General features: G+C 39.0%; 2 protein-coding genes across 12 annotated transcripts in view; both read right to left on the reverse strand.

Moving 5' to 3' along the window:
• The window catches only part of kcnc2 (potassium voltage-gated channel, Shaw-related subfamily, member 2), a 35499-nt gene extending 24648 nt beyond the window's left edge, over positions 1-10851 (reverse strand). For all 11 annotated transcript variants that reach the window (XR_015842376.1, XM_088289043.1, XM_088289041.1 and 8 more), the window contains exon 1: positions 10040-10851. Coding sequence is in view for 10 of the 11 variants with exons in the window: in XM_088289043.1 (XP_088145169.1) it covers positions 10040-10597 (558 nt within the window). In the remaining variant the exon portion in view is untranslated. The remainder of the gene's footprint in view (positions 1-10039) is intronic.
• A 3325-nt stretch (positions 10852-14176) lies between these two features.
• On the reverse strand, positions 14177-19050 carry LOC148341496 (uncharacterized). The gene is made up of 6 exons (XM_088289048.1): positions 18773-19050; positions 17753-17970; positions 16931-17000; positions 16733-16823; positions 16549-16652; positions 14177-15279 (listed from the first exon to the last, which is right to left on the reverse strand). The coding sequence occupies exons 1-6, from the start codon at positions 18906-18908 to the stop codon at positions 14963-14965; spliced, it is 936 nt and encodes a 311-aa protein (XP_088145174.1). The 5' UTR covers positions 18909-19050; the 3' UTR covers positions 14177-14962.
• Between the last annotated feature and the right edge of the window lie 553 nt (positions 19051-19603).

The raw sequence follows: 19603 nt of genomic DNA on the forward strand, positions 1-19603 counted from the left end.
ACCCTCTTGAACACTGTTACCATAGTCCAAAAAATATACACATACATCACTTGGACTCTTCTACTGTCTCAGGACTCCCAGTTGACCCTTCAAAGACCAACAGGTTTAGGTTTCTGAGGGATCCTGTGCAAGTGTGGTGGGAACATAGACAGTTCTGGTGTCTGATCCAAAGACCCTCTTGAACACTGTTACCATAGTCCAAAAAATATACACATACATCACTTGGACTCTTCTACTGTCTCAAGATTCCTACGTAACCCTTCAAAAACCAACAGGTTTAGGTTTCTGCGAGATCCTGTGCAAATGTAGTGACAAAGACAATTCTAGTGTCCATTCCAAACTCCCACACAGAGGCTATTTTTATTAATGTCAAAAATGGGTCCGATTTGAACATAATTTTATGTACGGGTCAAGTATGGAAAACGGGACTCAAGCTCAACCAGCTGAAGAAGCAGCCATTAGCGATTCAAGTAAAACCAAGATGCAAATGGAGCACCTCTTGTTTGCCACAATGAGGTTTCTCACTACTGACCACTTACGCACACACTTATGATCCCAATTCCCCGTTTCCGCCTTTGTAAGACACTTCTAATGGAACAAGAGTTGCAGTTCAAAAATATAATCGTCCGCATCTGAGAGCGGGTAAATGATGCTTCAGCGCAGAGGGTTGTATTTACGTGCTGGGTCGCGGGTGTAATCAGAGACACTACAGCATTTATATGTGACACCAGAACCGGCGGTAAAGCGAAAACGGACAGACTCTGAAATGTACTATACCGGAAGTTCTCCTTTTTAATAAGTTGACTTACGTCACATTTAAATGTTTCCTGTAACAGATTGGTGATAGAATTCTGAGTCCTTTGGGAAATTTCAATGACATCATGCGTCCGTGAATTGGACAACAAAATTGTGTGAGGTCTCCTTTCATCTTTTCAGCTTGACCCAAAGATACTCACAACCCTAATTTGCATCTCAGACAATAAATAAAGTAAGATGACAAAAAGCAGAAAGCAAAGAAACCAGGGAAAAACTGCAGAGTCATTGTGTGTCCTGAGATATCACTTTCACCCAGATACTGAACTGGAACCGATTTGGAGGTCAACAATCTAACTTTTGGAAGGATTACACTTTGTGCTAAAAATCCATCCTTGATCCCGTTGTTTCAGCCACGGGCCTTCTAGAGTGTCACTGAGACTGGATCTCAAGGACGTTCAACGGACTTGAGTGGAATAACAGATTATATTTTGATTACCTAGCCTTTAAAGGACGCAATCATTTGTCTTTCCAAATTATCTTTTTTTTCATGCATATGTGTCATTATTTTCACATTTTCAGAGTTTGAACCAGCGGTTGCGACATTACAAGAGTGAACCCTTCACCGTTTTACTTTCCGCAGGACTACTCTGACACGTCTTGTTAGAGAGCGAGCGAAGTCAGGCATGAACATCATCCTCTGCCTGGGAGTCTGATGAACAGGTCTAGAGGGTCCGGTGGGTCACTACAATCCTGAATCCAGTAGAGAATTACTAATAGGATTGCTTCTGCCGGGTCGCTATCACTGAACCGTAAAAGCAACTTCGGAGAGACAAAAGTCTGCTGCGCCGCACTGCGGGCTTCAGGTCACTCGGCTTTCATGCGAAGCCAACAGAACAAGATGTGAATAATTTTTTTTCCCAATCATATTCCCACTGTACCGATGTGGACACAAAAGACGTATTTCACCCGTGAAAATGAAACCACAGTCAGCCAGAATTGAAACTATACAAAATATCATGAATTATTATGAATTGGCAAACTAGCATTGGTGGTGCAGTTATAATAAAGTTATAATAGAAAATATAACAACACACATGCGCATATATTATTTATCCTCAATGAAAAATGATGAATATTGCTGCACCTTAATGAGTCACTTAGTTGCAAATGTTTTTGTCATTATCTTTGTCTGTCATAGGAATCCAGTCCTCAAGAGGAAAACGTTCTGAAAAGAGTGCTCAGAATATTTTTTTATAACGGGCTGGCTTTTTTTTTTTTTTTTTTTTTTAATTTGACACTCCAATTTGTCACTATCAGTCGAGTCGAATAATTTATTTTTTATTTTTTTTAATTTCCCTTCCTTAGTTGTTGCTTGAAAGTGACACGGGAGCTTTACCAAGCTTAGCTCATCAAGTCATAGGCGGACATTTTTTTTATTTTTTTCTTATTTAACATTTGATTGTTGGCCAGGCCCTGCAGAGGCCCAAATAGTTGTATACAAGACATTATTAAAAAAATAAATAAATGAAAAAAATCAACCCATTATATTTTGAAATCCTTATATATATATATATATATATAAATATATATATATATATATATATATATATAGTTCCTCAATTGTGCCAATTCCCATTACCATGTAAAGAAAACCAGTTTCAGGCAATTTTCTACAATCTCTTTACGGTGCCCAAGCCCACTGGGGGGGGGACTCGCCCCAGTAAACTCATATGAGCCTGACAGTGAGAATTTCCATTATCCCTTGAAAGGAGTGAGCCTCGGGGTTGTGCAAAACGCTGTGGAAAAACAACAACTTTCAGTCAATCTGCTGTCCTTGAGAAACAATCGGTCTTCCGGAATAAATATGATACGCGTGAATTATTCACCATCGGGCCTAAACATGCGGCTTATAGCTCATATGAATTTTAGCACGGAAGGCGCCGCCTCACTCATTAAAGATCAGTAATGTTGACTGCCCCCTAGATGTCAAAATTGGAACTAAATCCGGATTTTGGCCCATGATTTTAAAATGGTTAAATGGAGTTAGCGCCGAGTATATATTTCCCAACATTTTCAGATTCGTGTTGCACTGATGAATCCAGAATTATTTCAAAATTGGAACTGAGCCTTGATTTGTGCACTTAATCTAGAAATGTCCAAAAAACGGAGTTAGCCCACTTTAGTTCTCAATTCCTCTTTTTTTCCCACTTAAAGACATTCAAAACGGTTGACCTAAATGGACGTCGGCAGACTTAACATTTCACCGATGCCAAATCTGGCGCATGACTTGTGGTGCCGAATAATTTAAAAGTCCCCATTGCAAGTGAGGGAGCAAGTTTTGCGTTTGTGAGGCTGGAAGAGAGAAAACGAGGAGGACGACAGACAAGACGGGGAGCATAAAGCCCGATGGGACGCCGTATAAAGCCGGCAACTCCGAGGGAACGACTCCATTCATGCATACTGAACGAGTCGAGTCGCCTTTATCCCTCTAAAACGGAGTTAGCCTACTCTTGCTATCAGTGACTCAGATAACACTTGGGAAAACAATTGAGCTTGATTTTATATGCTGATTAAAACTAAATTGGTTTGATTCCAAAATTCATTTTTTTTGCTAGTCAATTTATTTTTCTCCACTTCTTACCAAATAGGCAAAATTCCACCGATTAAAACTTATTACGATTGAACTCACCGACAGCTACATGGCAATTTGTTTGTGCAGTCACAATTGAAACAGTGCGGAGAGAGGTGTGTGCGGCTCCCAATAAATCTACAAACATAGCATTGTAGGAATTAAGAGGATTAGCGTTGGTTTTTCTCTTACCCTTGTGAGCATGGACAAACCGATTTAAGTTCTATTTTCTTGTTTGCAGTTTTCAAAGCTTGTATGTATTCCAGCTTAGTCTTTTATTTATATACATACACTTTTATTTCCTATTTTTAAAGAAATCCTATCGCTCAAAAACTTGACACGAGAGAGAATACCCAAGACTAGTTTTGGATTCCGTACCCATAGATTAGCGGAAAAAAAAGCTTTCAGACCTAAGTCAACAAAAAATGTGTGATCCTTGAATGACTCCTCTAAAGGAAATCAAGCTGTTTCAGCATTTTTAAATATAAATTTGGTGTCACTTGCCTGAAGTAGATTGCTAATTTTTCTCAATGGATAGCAACACTTCACTAAGTCAACATTATGGAATTAAGAATGTTGCTTTCCCGGAATTCTACTTCCACTTTGTTTTTCTCCATATAACAACTCTGCTGTCACGCATATCAAAGGGCGAGGAAGAAAACATTACAGTATCATCAACAATGACTCACAGCACGACGCTAGCGTCAGTTTGTTGACTCCTTATACAGCCATGCCCGCTGCTCCATTCCATCAAGCTGTTACAGTTAACAGCATCGGCATGCCACCGTGATTGGCGGGGCGGATTAACGTGACTGACAGCGGCTCCAAACATGACCAGCAGCGTGTCATCACCGCCCACGCTTGGACGGACGCTTGCCCTTGCCTTCCTCGCCGGCCGACAGGTCCGCTGCTGTTTACGCGTCGGCCTCTATTAGCTCAGCGAGGTCTCGCCGTCCGTTTCCACCTGAGAAGCGGTGCGGCGGGATTGGACAAGGTTTTCCAAATTGCGCCTTGAAACATTTGTTTTATGAGCCTGGTGAAGATGGTGATTTGTTTTGAAGAATGCATCGTCTATGTACCATGGGTTCATAATTGCGTGTATGCTAGATGCATGGTGTTGGTGCTTTATGATGCTTTAAGTGTTTTGCCGTCATTTTTTGGCAGAAATTCGCTATTCCAACTCACTATCAGGGGGAGAGTCGGTCATAAGTAGCGATGGGAAAATGAAGCTTCATGAAGCACTTGCGGGTGTTCGGGAACAACCCCTTCAATAATAACTAGTGACGGACAAAATGAAGCTTCATGAAGCACTTGATCATTTTTTTTACTTCTCTAGAAGGTGCTCTTTGTTTAAAGACAAAGGCTAGTGTCAAAACGTCCACTGCATCTTTAAACCAGGAGTGCAATCCAGAGAAGTGAAAAAATTATCAAGTGGTTCATGAATCTTCATGAAGCTTCATTTTGTCCATCACTAGTAATTAGTGAAGGGGTTGTACCCTCACAACCGCAAATATTTATCAAGCCTCGATTATGCAAAATAACTGATTCACCGATACTATATCAACTAAATACATTGTGTAACCATAATTAGCCTAGCATGCTAGCTAACACGGCGACGAGCCTCGCGTGAAGGTGGTTTGTTCCTTTAAATAATTTTAAAATTGAATAGTCGACTATGTACCGTGGGTAAATAAATGTGTGCATGCTCGATGCACGGGGTCGAGCCTCTCAATTTTAAGTGCTTTGTTTGGATTTCTTCTGGTGCCTGTCCTCTAAAATAACCTCTCGACTCGCCAGTACTGGATGAAAAATGTACAATTGTAAACAATACTTAGAGATATATTCCTGTACTAAAAACTCAAATCGAAACTTTCAGTCAGTGAGAGGACTGGCACTGCATGCAAGACCGTATCGCTCAGATGGAAACGATTAAATCCTCATCAGTCCGGTTCGGAACTGAGATTAGATGATATTCATGTCAGAAAAGGCTGACTCACACCGATATGTCAACCGGTGTTATTTTCATGGTCCCAGAATAATGATTCCCAGCTCTTTATCGATCCCGTCATCGGTGGAGGGCTTTTTGTGCTTGGTCAGGCTGTGCGCCACGTTAACTGATGCTCCTGTTGATGCGCTGGACTTCGTTGTCGGTTTAATAAACAAAGATTGTCGTTTTTAGGATTAAAAATACTCTTTGTCTGTTTTAGCGTCTCTCCCCGGAAGTTGCTGTGGACTTTGGGGAAAATGGCCGTTGAGACACTTGTCGCTCATGGCTGTGGAACAAGTCCCATCGCCTTCGCTCTCGGGTGCTAGCATTGTTGCCGAGTTAAAGATTCGTTCACCACAGTAGAAATAGTTCAGCTCAGATCAGTTTTTGTTTGGTTCGGATCAGTTTAGTTTTGGTATTACTTGGTTTAGTTCAAGTTTAGTTTAGTTTGAATCAGTTCGGTTCAGTTTTTGCTTAGTTCAGATCAGTTTTGGTTGGGTCGAGTTCAGGTTTGGTTTAATTTAGAACAGTTTAGATCAGTTTTAATTTAGTTTAGGTTAGTTTAGTTTCGATGAGTTTTAGTTTAGTTCAGTTTTTGTTTAGTTGTGTTCAGTTTAGTTGTTTTGTTTTTGTTCAGTTCAGTTTTTGCTTAGTTTAGTTTGGTCCAGACCAGTTTTAGTTTAGTTCAGTTTTTGTTTAGTTGTGTTCAGTTTAGTTGTTTTGTTTTTGTTCAGTTCAGTTTTTGCTGAGTTTAGTTTGGTCCAGACCAGTTTTAGTTTAGTTCAGTTATTGTTTTGTTTCGTTAGGTTCAGATCAGTTTTTGTTTCGTCTAATTCAAATCAGTTTCTCTTTGGTTTTGAACAGTTTAGTAGTTTTGTTCTGTTCCGTTTTTGCTTAGTTTAGTTTATATCCATGATAGATCAGTTCAGTTCTTGTTTCGTTCTGTTGTGTTCAGATCAGTTTTTGCGGAGTTTTGTTTAGTTCAGTTAAGATCAGATCACTTTTTGTTTCGTTCAGTTTAGTTTTTGGGCAAATAATTAAATGTTGTGCGCTGACCCCAATTTAGGTCAACACATTCCTGGAGGAAAAAGTTTAAAAATGATTTATATTGGTCCCATTTTTTTTTTTACATCACAAAAACCTGGCATGTGAACAGGGGTGTGTAGACTTTTTTTTTTTTTTTTTAAACAGTGGCTGGCAAATGGCTTATTCTCAGGCACCTAAATGACACGATGCAAAGACGCCACACAACCTCGCATCATACCTCTATCGGTGTCAAAGAAGCATGCACGTGTTGTTGAATGCGTCACGCTCCAACGCGCTTCATTTTCAACGCATCAGCGCCCGTAAACTAACAAGCTGGCACGCAAGGGGGTAACCGAGCAATAAGGGGGTTCATGGTCGAGCAGGTTGGTGAAATCAATCCGTTTCACAGAGCAGACGGATCTCAATGAAAACAGGCCGCGGTGATGAGCGATGACGTTGCCATGACAACTCGGAGGCTGAGCGTGCAAGCCCGGCTTTGGTTTCTTCAGGCGTGCGGCGGGCGGCCCCCAGACGGGTTGGATTTTTAACCTCTTAAGTGGCAGAAAGCAAGCGTTGGTCTCAGATGAGATCATAGGCGGGGATGGGAAGCCGACATGGGAGGGGAGGGGAGGGGGGGGGTTGCGTAGGTGAGGCGAAAGGGGGGGAGGGGGGTGATCTACAATACAGGCAGTAAAGCCTCCGCCTCAGTGCAAAAATGGAAAATGATATCGGTGGCGGTTGCTATTCGTCTTTATTTTAGTTTGTTACCATCGCAATCCAGCCAGGGTCAACTACAGAAATATGAGAGGGACAAATACAAAAATTAAACAGATAAAAGCACACAATCTTACAGTCACGCATATATATACATATATACATATATATACACATATATATATATACATATATATATACACATATATATATATATATATACATATATATACACATATATATATATATATACATATATATACACATATATATATATATATACATATATATACACATATATATATATATATATACATATATATACACATATATATATATATACATATATAATAATAATAAATATATACATATATAATAATAAATATATATATATTTTTTTTTTATAACATATAACATTAGGAGGGGAAAATAGTTGTAATGTCGCTAGAATGACCTCAAGAATTTTTTTTTTTATTATTGTGGAAAATTTATGAGAATAAAGTTCCAATAAATAAATTCCAATTTTGACTGAAAAAAAAAACTAAACGCGCAACAGACTTGTAATAGATTCCATGAATTTTAGTAGTTTTTTTTGTTTTTGTCTAATTTTTACACCACTTTTTATGTGCTCAATAAATAAAGTTGAGTTGAATTTATTCTTATAAAATAATCCTGATTCTACACAAATGATGCATGTGAGAATATCACAATTTATAATACGATTATAATATTCAACTAAAATTGCAACTTTATTCTCATAATATTCCAACTTAAATTTCCGAAAAATCTCAACTTTATTTACTTTTATTTATTTATTTTTTTTAATTATTTTTTTTTTAAATTCGATTTTGAAGACACATTTCAACCGATTCACCAGCACATTTGCATCGCGCTGCATGCAGATCGGAGAGGCAGCGTGTGAGAGGGAAGAGAGAGCAGGACGGCTACAACAATAGAAACAAGCGTGGGGAGCCCGCGGAAACACGACTGCTGGCGCGAGCGCTTTGCAAGCAAGTTCATTAAAGGGACAGTCTTGTCATTTTTGGACTTCGGCCTGGAGACAGAAACTCATTGTGCGCTTTGGGTCATTGGAGTAAAGCAAATATGAAAAAAAAATAAAATATGGAACAAAGGTAGACCGCAAATATCCAATGGAAAAACGCTCGTTAGCCAAAAGAGGAAGTTGAGCCCAACTGTAAGCAGCTCCGATTTCACCAAACCGGTGAGGTATCTTAGCAACACCTCATATGTAGACAGTGGAGGCTTGTCATCTATTGTCCTGCTTGTCATTTCTGTGTAAATATTTGGTGAACAGCATACGGTTAGCGCAATCGTTTGGACGCATCATCGCCCCGCCATTTGTTTGACCCACAATCGTCATTAAAAAAAAAAATTAAAATAATAGTCGAAAGTACCACAATGCTCAGTGTATCAGTTCATGCAACATTCAACTGTTGCATCTTGGGAACTATCACACACACAAAAAAAAAATATATTGTTAAAGCGCGAGCAAAAAGGAACAGAAGAGCTATAAATATCCCTCACGGAAGAATGCGAGCTCCTCGTGCGTGCTTGCTTACATAACCCGTTTAAATATTCAAGGAAATTTGGACAATTGGTGCAGTCAGATGAGATCCAATAACGCAAAAATGTTCAGTTTCGGATTGTTTACGTTATTATCCGTGGCGGTCGCACGGGGTTGCTTTGCTGGGTGGGCGGCAATGAAAAAAAATGATTTTTTTGTAAAAAAATGAATGAAATAAAGTTAAAATGAATTTGTATTTTTTTTTTAAATAAACTAATACGTCTTACATTAATAAAACTGAATATAATTATGGCAAAATTCAGACGGTGTCATTATCATATATGACCTTTTTGAGTTCATTTATTTATTACTGAGCCTCCATATAGAAGGAAGAAGAGTTAACTTTATTACGCAATACTTATTGACTTATTACTTTTGTATCTTGTACTCGACAAATACTCCATTTATTTAAAAATTAACTCAAACTAACAGCAAAAGTAATAAAAAGTCAACTAAAATGAAACATTTTCAAAACATTTCAAATTAAATCCGAGCGTGGCTCCCTCTAGTGGTATGCGAAATAATCACCGCCTCATTACGGTTCACTTGTAGTTCGACACATTTGCTTTTTATCTTGAAAATATAGATTTATATTTTTTTTTTGCAATCATAGTTTATATATGCGCACATTTTGCTGATTAATATCGAGAAGAATTAAACGGAACCATTCATCAAACTTCGTAATTTCAGGGAGCCGCCATGTTCAGAAATATTGGAAGGTTTCTCAGCATGAACAATGATTTTTTTTTAAAAATATATTTTGAAACTTTTTTTTTTTTTTTTGCAGTATATTTAATGTTTAGCAGTTTTCGAGGTGAATTTTTTTTTTGCTCAATTTTTTCCCAAAGTATTTCACTGGCTATCAATTCTACAAGGATTTTGTCGACGCAATCCTCCGCTGACTGTACAGTAAATTAACTTTTTTAAAAAAAAAAAAAATAATATTAGACAAACTGGTCCATCATCTGATCGGATTGGTGATCGGTTATTGTTTTTTTCTTGGGTTTTTTTTTACTTGCTCTGTGATTGGACCCAAAATCCTGAATTTGTAAAGCTTAATGACAACTAGTGTAAGTACGGTTATTCCGATTTTAAACATCATAGTCACAGTATGCTTGTGAGATCGCCTCAGTGGCTTAAAATTGTAAAAAAAAAAAAAAAAAATTGTAAGAAAATTTTTTTTAGGAGTAAAACCATCACAGGTTTGCTGAACACTTAGGCCTACTATGCTACTAGATTTAAATGGCGGTCATGGTTGAACTTGGAAAGACAACTTTGTTTGTTTGTGTTGACTTGACGCAAAAAGTTTGAGAAGCACTTGTCTGGATGAGGGCATCCTTACCCTGGCGGCCCTGGAGGAGTAAGGGTCCTCGAATAGATTCCAGACGACCGGTTGCCACTTCCTCCACAAACTGCCACTCCCGTCGGCGGCCACGTCCTCGATGCCGAGCCTCTTGGCCACGTCGTCATCCTCCTGCTCGCCGGTGTCCACATTGAGCTCGAACACGTCCAGCGCCTCCTCGGCATCGCGGTGCTGCCGGTACGACATCCAGCAGCACGGCTCCACGTCCGTCTCGTCGATCCCCCAGAAAGAGAGCTCCTCCTCGAATAGAGGTCCGCAAACATCCGCCGGGCAGTGGAGCTTGCCGGTGCGGTAGTAGTTGAGCACGTAGGCGAAGACGCCCGGGTGGCGGTCGAAGAAGTACTCGTTGGTCCGCGCGTTGTACTCGATGAAGCCGGGGACTTGTTGCAGCTGATCCAGCACCGAACCGATGTCCGAGTCGGAGGCGAGCAGAGCCAGGCGCGTCCCCGGTAAGGTTTTCAGGGTGCTCTTGTACGTCTCGTGCCTGGTGCCCCCGACGTTGAGGATTATCCTCTCGTTGTCGTCAAACTTGCCCATCGCTCGGGATCAGACATGACTCGATGGAGAAGCGGGTGGACGTTGAGTCGGAGCCGGTGCGCGCGCATCCACGGCGCACGGTCCTGATGCTGCTCGGTCAAAAAGCGACGTCGGGGTTGTTTTGGTCGCCGGTGGCACCCGCTCGACGTCTTGGCGGGTTTGGAGGGAGGAGAAACGCAAGGGTGCCCATTGTTGGGGCGCCGATTGAGTCAAGACGGCGGTGGCGTTTACGCGCGTCTCCTCCGCCCATGACCCCCCCCCCCGCCCGCCCCCCTCCTCCTCCTCCTCCAAGACGCAGAGACGCGCGTCAGCGTCACGCTCGACCCCCCCCCCCCCAAAAAAATAAATTACAACGCACATCTAAATATGTAATGTGGCATTTTTAGATTTGTATCGTTCCAAAAAAATGAGTCATCCATCAATGCGCTCATGCTGTTGAATATTGCAACGGGAAGATTTCTTCAAAAATATCATTTCAAGAATATTTGACTCATCCAGCTCAACTATTTTAGATGCAGTTCATTCAAAATTCATTCTAAAAATCAAAATCCCAATTGACTTCTTAAAATACAACCATGCAATTCCACACCGTATAAAAAGTCTACACACCCCTTGTTCTTGAGATTTTATATACGGTGTGTTTGATTTTTTTTTTAAACAACCTGGAAAATTGTGACAACAATCCCCTTTCCCTTTTGTCTCACTGTCAGCACCCCGAAACATCTGATTTTCACATTTCCCCCATTGCGACTGACGATGGGATGTCGTTCAAAATTAACCACTCCCATTAAAACTAAAAAAAAAAAAAAAAAAAGTCATTTAAACATTTAAATTGCCTCTGATTAACCCCGAATCAAGTTAAGCTGTTCTAGTTGACTGAACTGACCTTCTAATTGGAATCTGCTTCTTTATTTTCTCATTTAAAAATTACCACAAAAAAAAAAAAAAAAAAAAGATGAGTCATCCACTCACAATTCATTTCTTTTGCTCTCCCGGAGAATAAATGAAATAAAGGAGCTCTTATTTTGAACACGAGGAAGGAGAGAGTGACATCAGAATTAAGTCTGAGCACAATTCAATCAACGGGGAGACGAAGCAGGAGGCTCGCCTTTAATTACACGCATCATTATTCCCTAATGTACAGTGCAGCCGCTTTGTGAAACGGCGGCCTCCGAGTAACCTAATTACTCATTACTTGTTGTGATTACAGCTGTACGGGATGGAGTTAACGGGGATTTGGGGATTTTTTTTATTTTTTTTTTTGGGGGGGAAGCAAATGATGTTTATGAATGAAGTATTGTTGAAGCGTATAAGACGGAAAGAAACGCCAGATGGAAAGATTGCATCGAAAAGGTCAAGCTGAAGAAAATTCTTTTTAGATACTCTCAGAACTGCCACATTTTTTTAGGCCAGTGAACCAAAAAAGGGGAAAAAAAAACAACAAAAAAAAAAAAAAAACGTACATTCCGGTTATATTACTCACTTTCCGCGATGTGCTACCGCCCACTTTCATTTCAAGCGGACCTTTCGGTGACGGTGGAAAATTGGGCTGTTCGCTGATTTCCTAATGAGATCATTCATCACGCGGGAATGAAGGTCGCGGGCCAAGTTACGGACGTGACTCCCCGTGTGCGCTGGCGCTGACGGGAAGAGGTAAATAGAATGCATTCAAGGTGACCTTAACTTAAATAAGGTATTAGACTTAAATGCAGTTCTTGGAAATTCATCAAGTCCCGTTGGCGCAAATGGAATGGAGTTCAAAATAGAATCCAGACAGTCTTTTTTTTTTTTTTTCCCCCACATCCTTGGCTCTAAAAATAGAGCAGCCGGATAGCTGATCCTTATGAGGAATTGCAGGGTAACAACATTTCAGTTTCAAAGACGAGGTTCCCGGCCAGTCCATTTTTCACTAAGTGAGCGACGCGATCGGTCCCACGCGGGACTGGACTGCTGGCAGAGGTTGGGAGCAAATTCACGAAGGGGCGAGTCGAAAGCAAGATTTTATATTTCATAGATTTTGAACCACGCGGGTAATACAAAAGGTGCGGCTTTTCTGTGGGTTCTTTTTTCGCCAGTAGGGGGCGCTCTATAGTTCAGAAAATACTCTAAATGAATCTCATTTTTTTCCTCTTGGGTCTGTTCTGTTTTAATTATTCATTTATTTTTGTTGTTTTTTTTTCTCCCAAAAATTAGCTGCTGCGGCGGGTATACAGGTGCACCTTATAGTCCAAGAAATGCGGTAACTTCCAGATACTAAGTAATATGCCTGCTTCATTTATTCCAAAAAAAAAAAAAAAAAAAATCAGAGAAAGGGTCTCTGCTCAGAAGTATTTAGAAAAAAAATAAATAACGTTTAATATTCCGCTCCATCTCAAGTGCATGGTTATTAATCCTGTTGAAGCATATTTACGTCAGGGAACTACAGAGCAAGACGGCCTGTCAGACGTAGATGAGGGAACACTCAAACCTTTGACCCCTAAAATTTAGATTTGCTGGGAAAACTTTGAGAGCGCCGCCAAAACAACCCAGTTCACTTTAAAAACGGACAGTAAAAAAATATATCTATATGAATAAAATAACTTCACTATAACAAATAATATACTAATAATAATACGTAAATGCTTGCAAGTTAAAATAACACATAAAATAAATATTTACCATTTTGTGTATTTTATACTTTAAAGTTGATTTTATTTCCCCAAATGCCGTGTGCACTTTTACCTCCGTCCAAAAGGCGACTCAAGGGATTAAAAAAAAAAAAAAAAAAAAAAAAAAAAAAAAAAAAACTTACTATAATAAGTGCAGACCTTCGGAAGGAATTAAACCCGAATCCCACTGGAGGAACACTGAGCTGATTAAATGTTGCCTTCCTTAATTGAGAAGCTAATTGGCGACCAATCCCACAACTTTGTTTCCATGCGGCAATGAGAGGAAGTCATTAAGAAATGCCGCATATCTAATTAGGAGATTGGGTTTTTTTTTCACCCGGCAGAATTTCTCTAATTAGGTCACATGTAAAAAAAAGTACGTTGATAGGATGTGACGCGTTCACGCCCGATTAAATATTTCAGAAATAAAGTTAACACCTGATACTCTGAGAGGGAATTCGTTTACCACAGTTCGAGAGTAGAGGTTAAGCGGCTGTAATTGTGCTACTGCACCGCCACCTACAGGACATCGTGAGAACTGCCATTCAAGTCAGCAAATTTTGTTCTACTGATGTAGGTCAAATAAATTCTAATCCATGATTCATTGATACATTTATTTCCTTCGACATGACAATTTATGGATATTCTGGGTAAGGAAAAAATAATCATGTAGTGCAACACAAACGCATTTAAGGGACACGAAAGTTGTAGTAGTCCTTAAGGAAGTAGAACGGTGGCAGCGTTGAAGACTAATTGTAACAAATAACAAAAAAATAAAAAAAAAATTCACATTTTGCAGGCAAAGAAGTCACAAAAACATGCAACGATAATTGATTTTGAAATAATCCATTCAGACATTTTCTTTACTTTAAGTAACGTAATTATATATATATATATATATATATATATTTATTTTTTTTAAATTATATATATATTTTTTTGTCTTCCAGCTGTAGGGCTCCCGTTCAAAAATTCCCTTTTAAGACACTGCGGTAAAACAAGTCAGTAAACATGTACTGGAGTTACTCAAAATGGCAAAAGGTCGTCCATTTGCTCAACTGCAGCGAGCATCTCGAAGGGATCATAAGGGCATTTTTTTATTTATTTTTTTTACTTGAGTATTTAATTTCTTTTTTTCTCGCAAATAACACCAAAAGCAGTTATTATACGAGAAGAAATAAACACCACACATGTAAACAGGCAGCTCATTAATACGTTTCAATTTCATTTAAAATCATTTAAATGTGTTTTTTTTTTTTGAGAAAAAAAATACATTTCCAAAAATGCATTTGTTATATTAAAGACCTTTAATTTAAGAAGAAGAAGAAAGAAAAAAAAAAAAGGCCTGACACACAACAGGCACCTGGTCTCATCTGCAGTTAAGTAAATGAAGACCCCTCAGCCAGTGTGAGGCGATATGACAAATAATATATAGTAAATAAATATAACAAAAAAAAATGTGCGAGTCAGTATAATCCCAATTTTAAAAAGGCACATCTATTTTTTTTTAGATTTGTTTTCACATTTAATAACAGCAGCTGACTGCACTCACATTATATCAGCAACAACTACTCAAGCCCTGTTAATTAGTGATTGAAAGCTTTTTTTTTTTTTTTTTGGAGGGGGGGAGAGATGAATTTGTGAAAAGATTCAAATTTTGGGACTAATATTCAGATAATAAATAATCATATACAGTAATCTATTTCCTACACAAAGTTCATTCAGGAACGTAGCGCCGCCTGAGGCCGCACGCCTGCTGCTCTTCGCCGCTTTCCTCACAGTTTGTAACGTCAAGCGAAGGCATAAAATCAAACTCCTCTGACCCTTCGTCCTCCACCTCCTCTTTTTCGCCCTCGTCCGTTTCCTCCGGGTCGACGTCTTTCTCCTCCGGGAGAGGTTTGTTCACGTCGCCGCCTTCGGCGGCATCTTGTTGCGTCTCGGCGCTTTTACCGGCGGGCGTGTCGCCGGCCGGCGAGGTCTCGCTGGCGCCCAACGTTTCGATGAGGTTGTCCAGACTCCGCTCGAAGCAGGCCTCTGAAAAGGGAGAAATATTGAGAGGCAACATTAGGGGAATCAGAAAATGCTTTCGATGGAGATGTGGTGCACTTCAGTTCATTCAAAATAAATCGCAACTCCATTTTATTTATAGAGCACTTTAAAATTTGAAAACAGACCGTTGTAAAAGATGAATTTCAAATGTGCGGTACTTTAAATTTAAATAGCACTGGATTAAAAAAAAAAAAAGAAGAAGAAATTTAAAAAGATACTAAACTGCAGTCTGAAGAGTTAATTCAGTTATTTTTTGCTACCACTAGAGGGAGCATGTGTACCACGTCACTTTGAGAATCACTGATACATAGAAAATAAAACTAATTTTTTTACATGCACGTTGAATTAAAATATTGCTTAATGTGGGTAATTAAATTAATAATAAATTAATTTGCAATAATATAAGATTACAAAATGTCAACAAAACATTTATAATAATTTTATACATACATTTATACATAATAATAATAAAAAATAGACATGGTTTTATGTGTCCATAAATTTATTTTTGGCCCAGGTTTTAACTCAAATTATTTAATTTTTCAAGCATATATTTTCTTTTTTATTTTTTTTTAAGTTTGACCTGAAAACTCTTGCGCAATGCGGATTTTTACAATGCATTGTAATTTACAGATATGACGATTCAGAAAAAAGGAAAAAAAAAAATCTACCTGTTGCTGAACATAGACCTTAATTCATAATTATGAATTATTATCATTATTATTAATAGTATTATTTATATTATTATTAATAATAATATTTTTTATTCTTTTTTATTATTATTAAAACCTGATGTGCTACAGAAAAAAAAAATGTGCATCTCTGCTTTAAAAATTTGTGTTGTTAAAATTAACTACTTCTCATGCACATTTTAACTTAATTTTCAGTGAAAGAAAAATAATCTAAATTAAGTTTTCCCATCACGGACTTATATGGACAATATTTTATTTTTAATTTTACCTCAAATTTCTAAGGGTCAGCTGTAGTCATGAATATGAAATAGTGATGATAATAAGAGAGAAAAGTACTGAGTGTCATAAAAGAGTAATAAAACGATGTCGCAATATTGTAGCATTCAAAGCAAGATACGAGCGGAAGTAAACAGTCCGCTTTCCATCTGGCTCAGGTTGGTCGACACGCGAGCCACAAGAAAATGACAAAAAAAAAATAAAATGCAAAGTGAGGTGGAGCGACGCGGACGCATGAGTTGAATTGCAAATTGCGGTCGTTCCTCCGCGTGACACTTGAACGCACCGTTCAAAGGCGGGCAGTCCATTCCTCTCTTTTTCATGAGGTAGCGGATGGTCTGCAGTTGGGTCATGATTTCGTTCTTCTGCTCCTGGGCCACAGATTTGGCGCTGAGACAAACGGAGATTATCTTCTACAATCGTCAAGAAACGTGATAAACAATGAAACGCTTCCGCGCTTAACCACTCACCAGTTTGCGAGCGGATCGAGCTGAGTGAGAATGGAATTGAGCATCCTCTCCGTTTGGGCGAGCCTTTGTTCCAGTTCGTTCAACTGGTTCTCTGTCGGAAAAATAAACGTTTCCATTGACGTGGCGTAAACAAATATAGCGGTAAAGCAAACAAGGTATTCAAATGGAAAGCGCAGTGCATGTAAAACAATAACACACCAGCCTCGGCCGATTTTTTGGCCCCTTTTGTAAATTTGTCCTTTTGTGCCAGGTCATCTGAAGACTTGATCTGCAAATGGAGAAAAAAAAAAAGTTAATACTACATTTCCGCAAACAGGAGCCAGCGTGTTAATTTACTCAACTGCAAATTGGGCCCAACCGATATTAATAATTTTTTTTTTTTAAGCTGATGACAATTCCGATAATTAGCAGAAAAAAAAATACGGTAACCGATTAATCGGCTGATAAATGAAAAAAAAATAGATAATGAACGAAATAACGACTTAAAGTTATTAATTACATGCAGAACATTTTACAGCTTCACACTACCTTGTGCTTTATTTATTAGTTGCTTAATTGATCAATTTTAATTTTCAAAAAAAATAAAAACGCAGACTCTCACCAAAAGCTTTTTGAGCACGTGGGATATAGCAGTACTCCAGCTCCAATTCTTGCTGACGGGAGAAGATCACGCTCGGGAGAATTTGGCAACACGAATGTAACCATTGTTGCTGTAAACGCTGGCTGTGATCACGCAAAAATTGGCGATGACCGCGTCATCCGGGAAAATGCATTTTGGAGTGAGTCAGAGCTTCTTCAAGTGGACAAATGGCACAAGGACTTCTACTGCTTCATGAAAAATGAAGAATAAATCGACAAACCTCTGGCCGAGTATGATTATTTTGAAAAAAGCTCAAATAGGCCAATTTCACCGATTAAATCGGTCGGGCCCTATTGAACAACATTCCAGTTTACGTCAAGGGAAATAGTAAACATGTAAATGTGAATTTCACTTTCTTCGTTCCCCAAATTCAGACTTACCTTCAAAAACTTGTATGCCGCAAAGACTCCGACTCCAATGGCGTACAACGGCATGAGCGTGAACACGTAGCCCTTGCTATTATTGTTGGATTTGAATTTGTCGCCCTTCATCTCCTGCTCCATCAGCTTCTTCATCTGCTGTATGCTCTCGGCCGATTGATGCGAGCTGGGGGCGCCCATGACCGCCGGACTTCGAAGCGCACCCGGGCCGGGACCTCCTGCCATGAATATTGCACGATGCAAACTTGAGTTTAGTTTATATGTGCATGAAAATGAACAGCATGTAAGAGTTGAACTGATATATGGGCTAATAATCAGAAATATTCAATTGAGCTTTTTTTCCGATCAATATGAGTATTCACTCAACGATACAGAGTACAGATAGCGGTAGTACTTTTGATCCTAAAATATCATTTGCAATTCCGATGCAGACAAAGTCCTGCCGATGTGTCCAACTGCCGCAGTGTAGCGCCAACTACTGCCGAGGAGGATTGACACGATGGCAGATTCGTTTGGTTTTTTTTGTATGAACTATCAGTCCATGGTATCTTAAAATACGGAGGTATCGGTCCACTATGGACACATGGTATCGCTACCCACCCATATGAAATATTAATCGTAACTACAAAAAGCAATTTCGGAAATAATTGCGTGCAAATGATGAAATACTGCTGACAAATAAATGGAAAGTACAATGACATTGGTGAAAAATGTGCTATATGGAATGAATGATATCAAATGATACGGAATGACGTTTCAGATATTGGAATGATGTGAAAGAGAAAAAAGTAATAAACCTTATTGACTTGAATAATAAAGTATTGAGAATAATTGGTAGGGAAAAGCAGATTCGAGTTTTAGAGGAATACGATGGAATAGAATGATGAGAATTGGGTGAAATTCAGTGGAGAATATAATCTCGCGAGACTGCAATAAAGACAGCATATAATGATAAAAAAAAATGTATATAATGGGAAAAAAAAATATCTTTGGAATTGTCACAATAATATCTTACGTCACCTTTTCTGGAGTAGCGAGGGTCGAGCCTCGACTCTTTCGTCCCGGTGCCGACGCCGAACATCTTTGGCAGGACGACAAACGTGAAGAGCACCGCAGTGAACGCCAGGGCGACTTGTTGTGATGTTGACAGGACCATTTTAGAAACACTTGTCCCACTAAGATTCAGTCAAAGATAAAATAATAAATGACTAATTTAATTACAACACACGCCCAGCTGGTTGCATGGACAATGAGGCCACAGCTGCGTTGACCACAAACTCGCCCTGCGACCAAATCAACAACCCTACTTCCGCATAGCAACTTTTCAAAATTAAAGCGTCTCTGAACAACCTTTGGAAAATTACACGGCGCACCAAGGAAAATCTGAGCGTGGATTGTTGAAAAATTAAATGTTCCACAAAGAAAATATTTCTTAAGCAATAATTAAATACAGATCCCATTTTTTTTTACATTTATGTAACGTTGTAATCCTTACCACGGGGATATATGGTTTTATTTTGAAAAAAAGAACACTACGTTTCCCCCGACAGCTGATGTTGCATTCATGTTCAAGGGTAAAAGTCGGAATTTATGGTCTACTGTTCATTGACAGTTCGGAGCGTGTGAATTCGCAGATCGTGTGCGTGTGCGTGATCGTGTTTGTGTGCGTGTGCGCGCGCGCGTGTGCGTGTAAACTTCAACTCAATTTCTCGCTGAAAACTCTCCAATCGATATAAAAAAAAGGTTGCAGTCAATCAATATCATTTTGTCTTTTCACGAGGGAACATAATACCAACCTGCAACTGAGATTACAAATATCAACCTCATTTATTCATTTGTTATATAACTGTA

Source organism: Idiotropiscis lumnitzeri, chromosome 2 (genome assembly GCF_059441095.1).
Source record: "Idiotropiscis lumnitzeri isolate Australia: NSW breed Sydney's pygmy pipehorse chromosome 2, RoL_Ilum_1.0, whole genome shotgun sequence".
NCBI classification, from domain to species: domain Eukaryota; kingdom Metazoa; phylum Chordata; class Actinopteri; order Syngnathiformes; family Syngnathidae; genus Idiotropiscis; species Idiotropiscis lumnitzeri.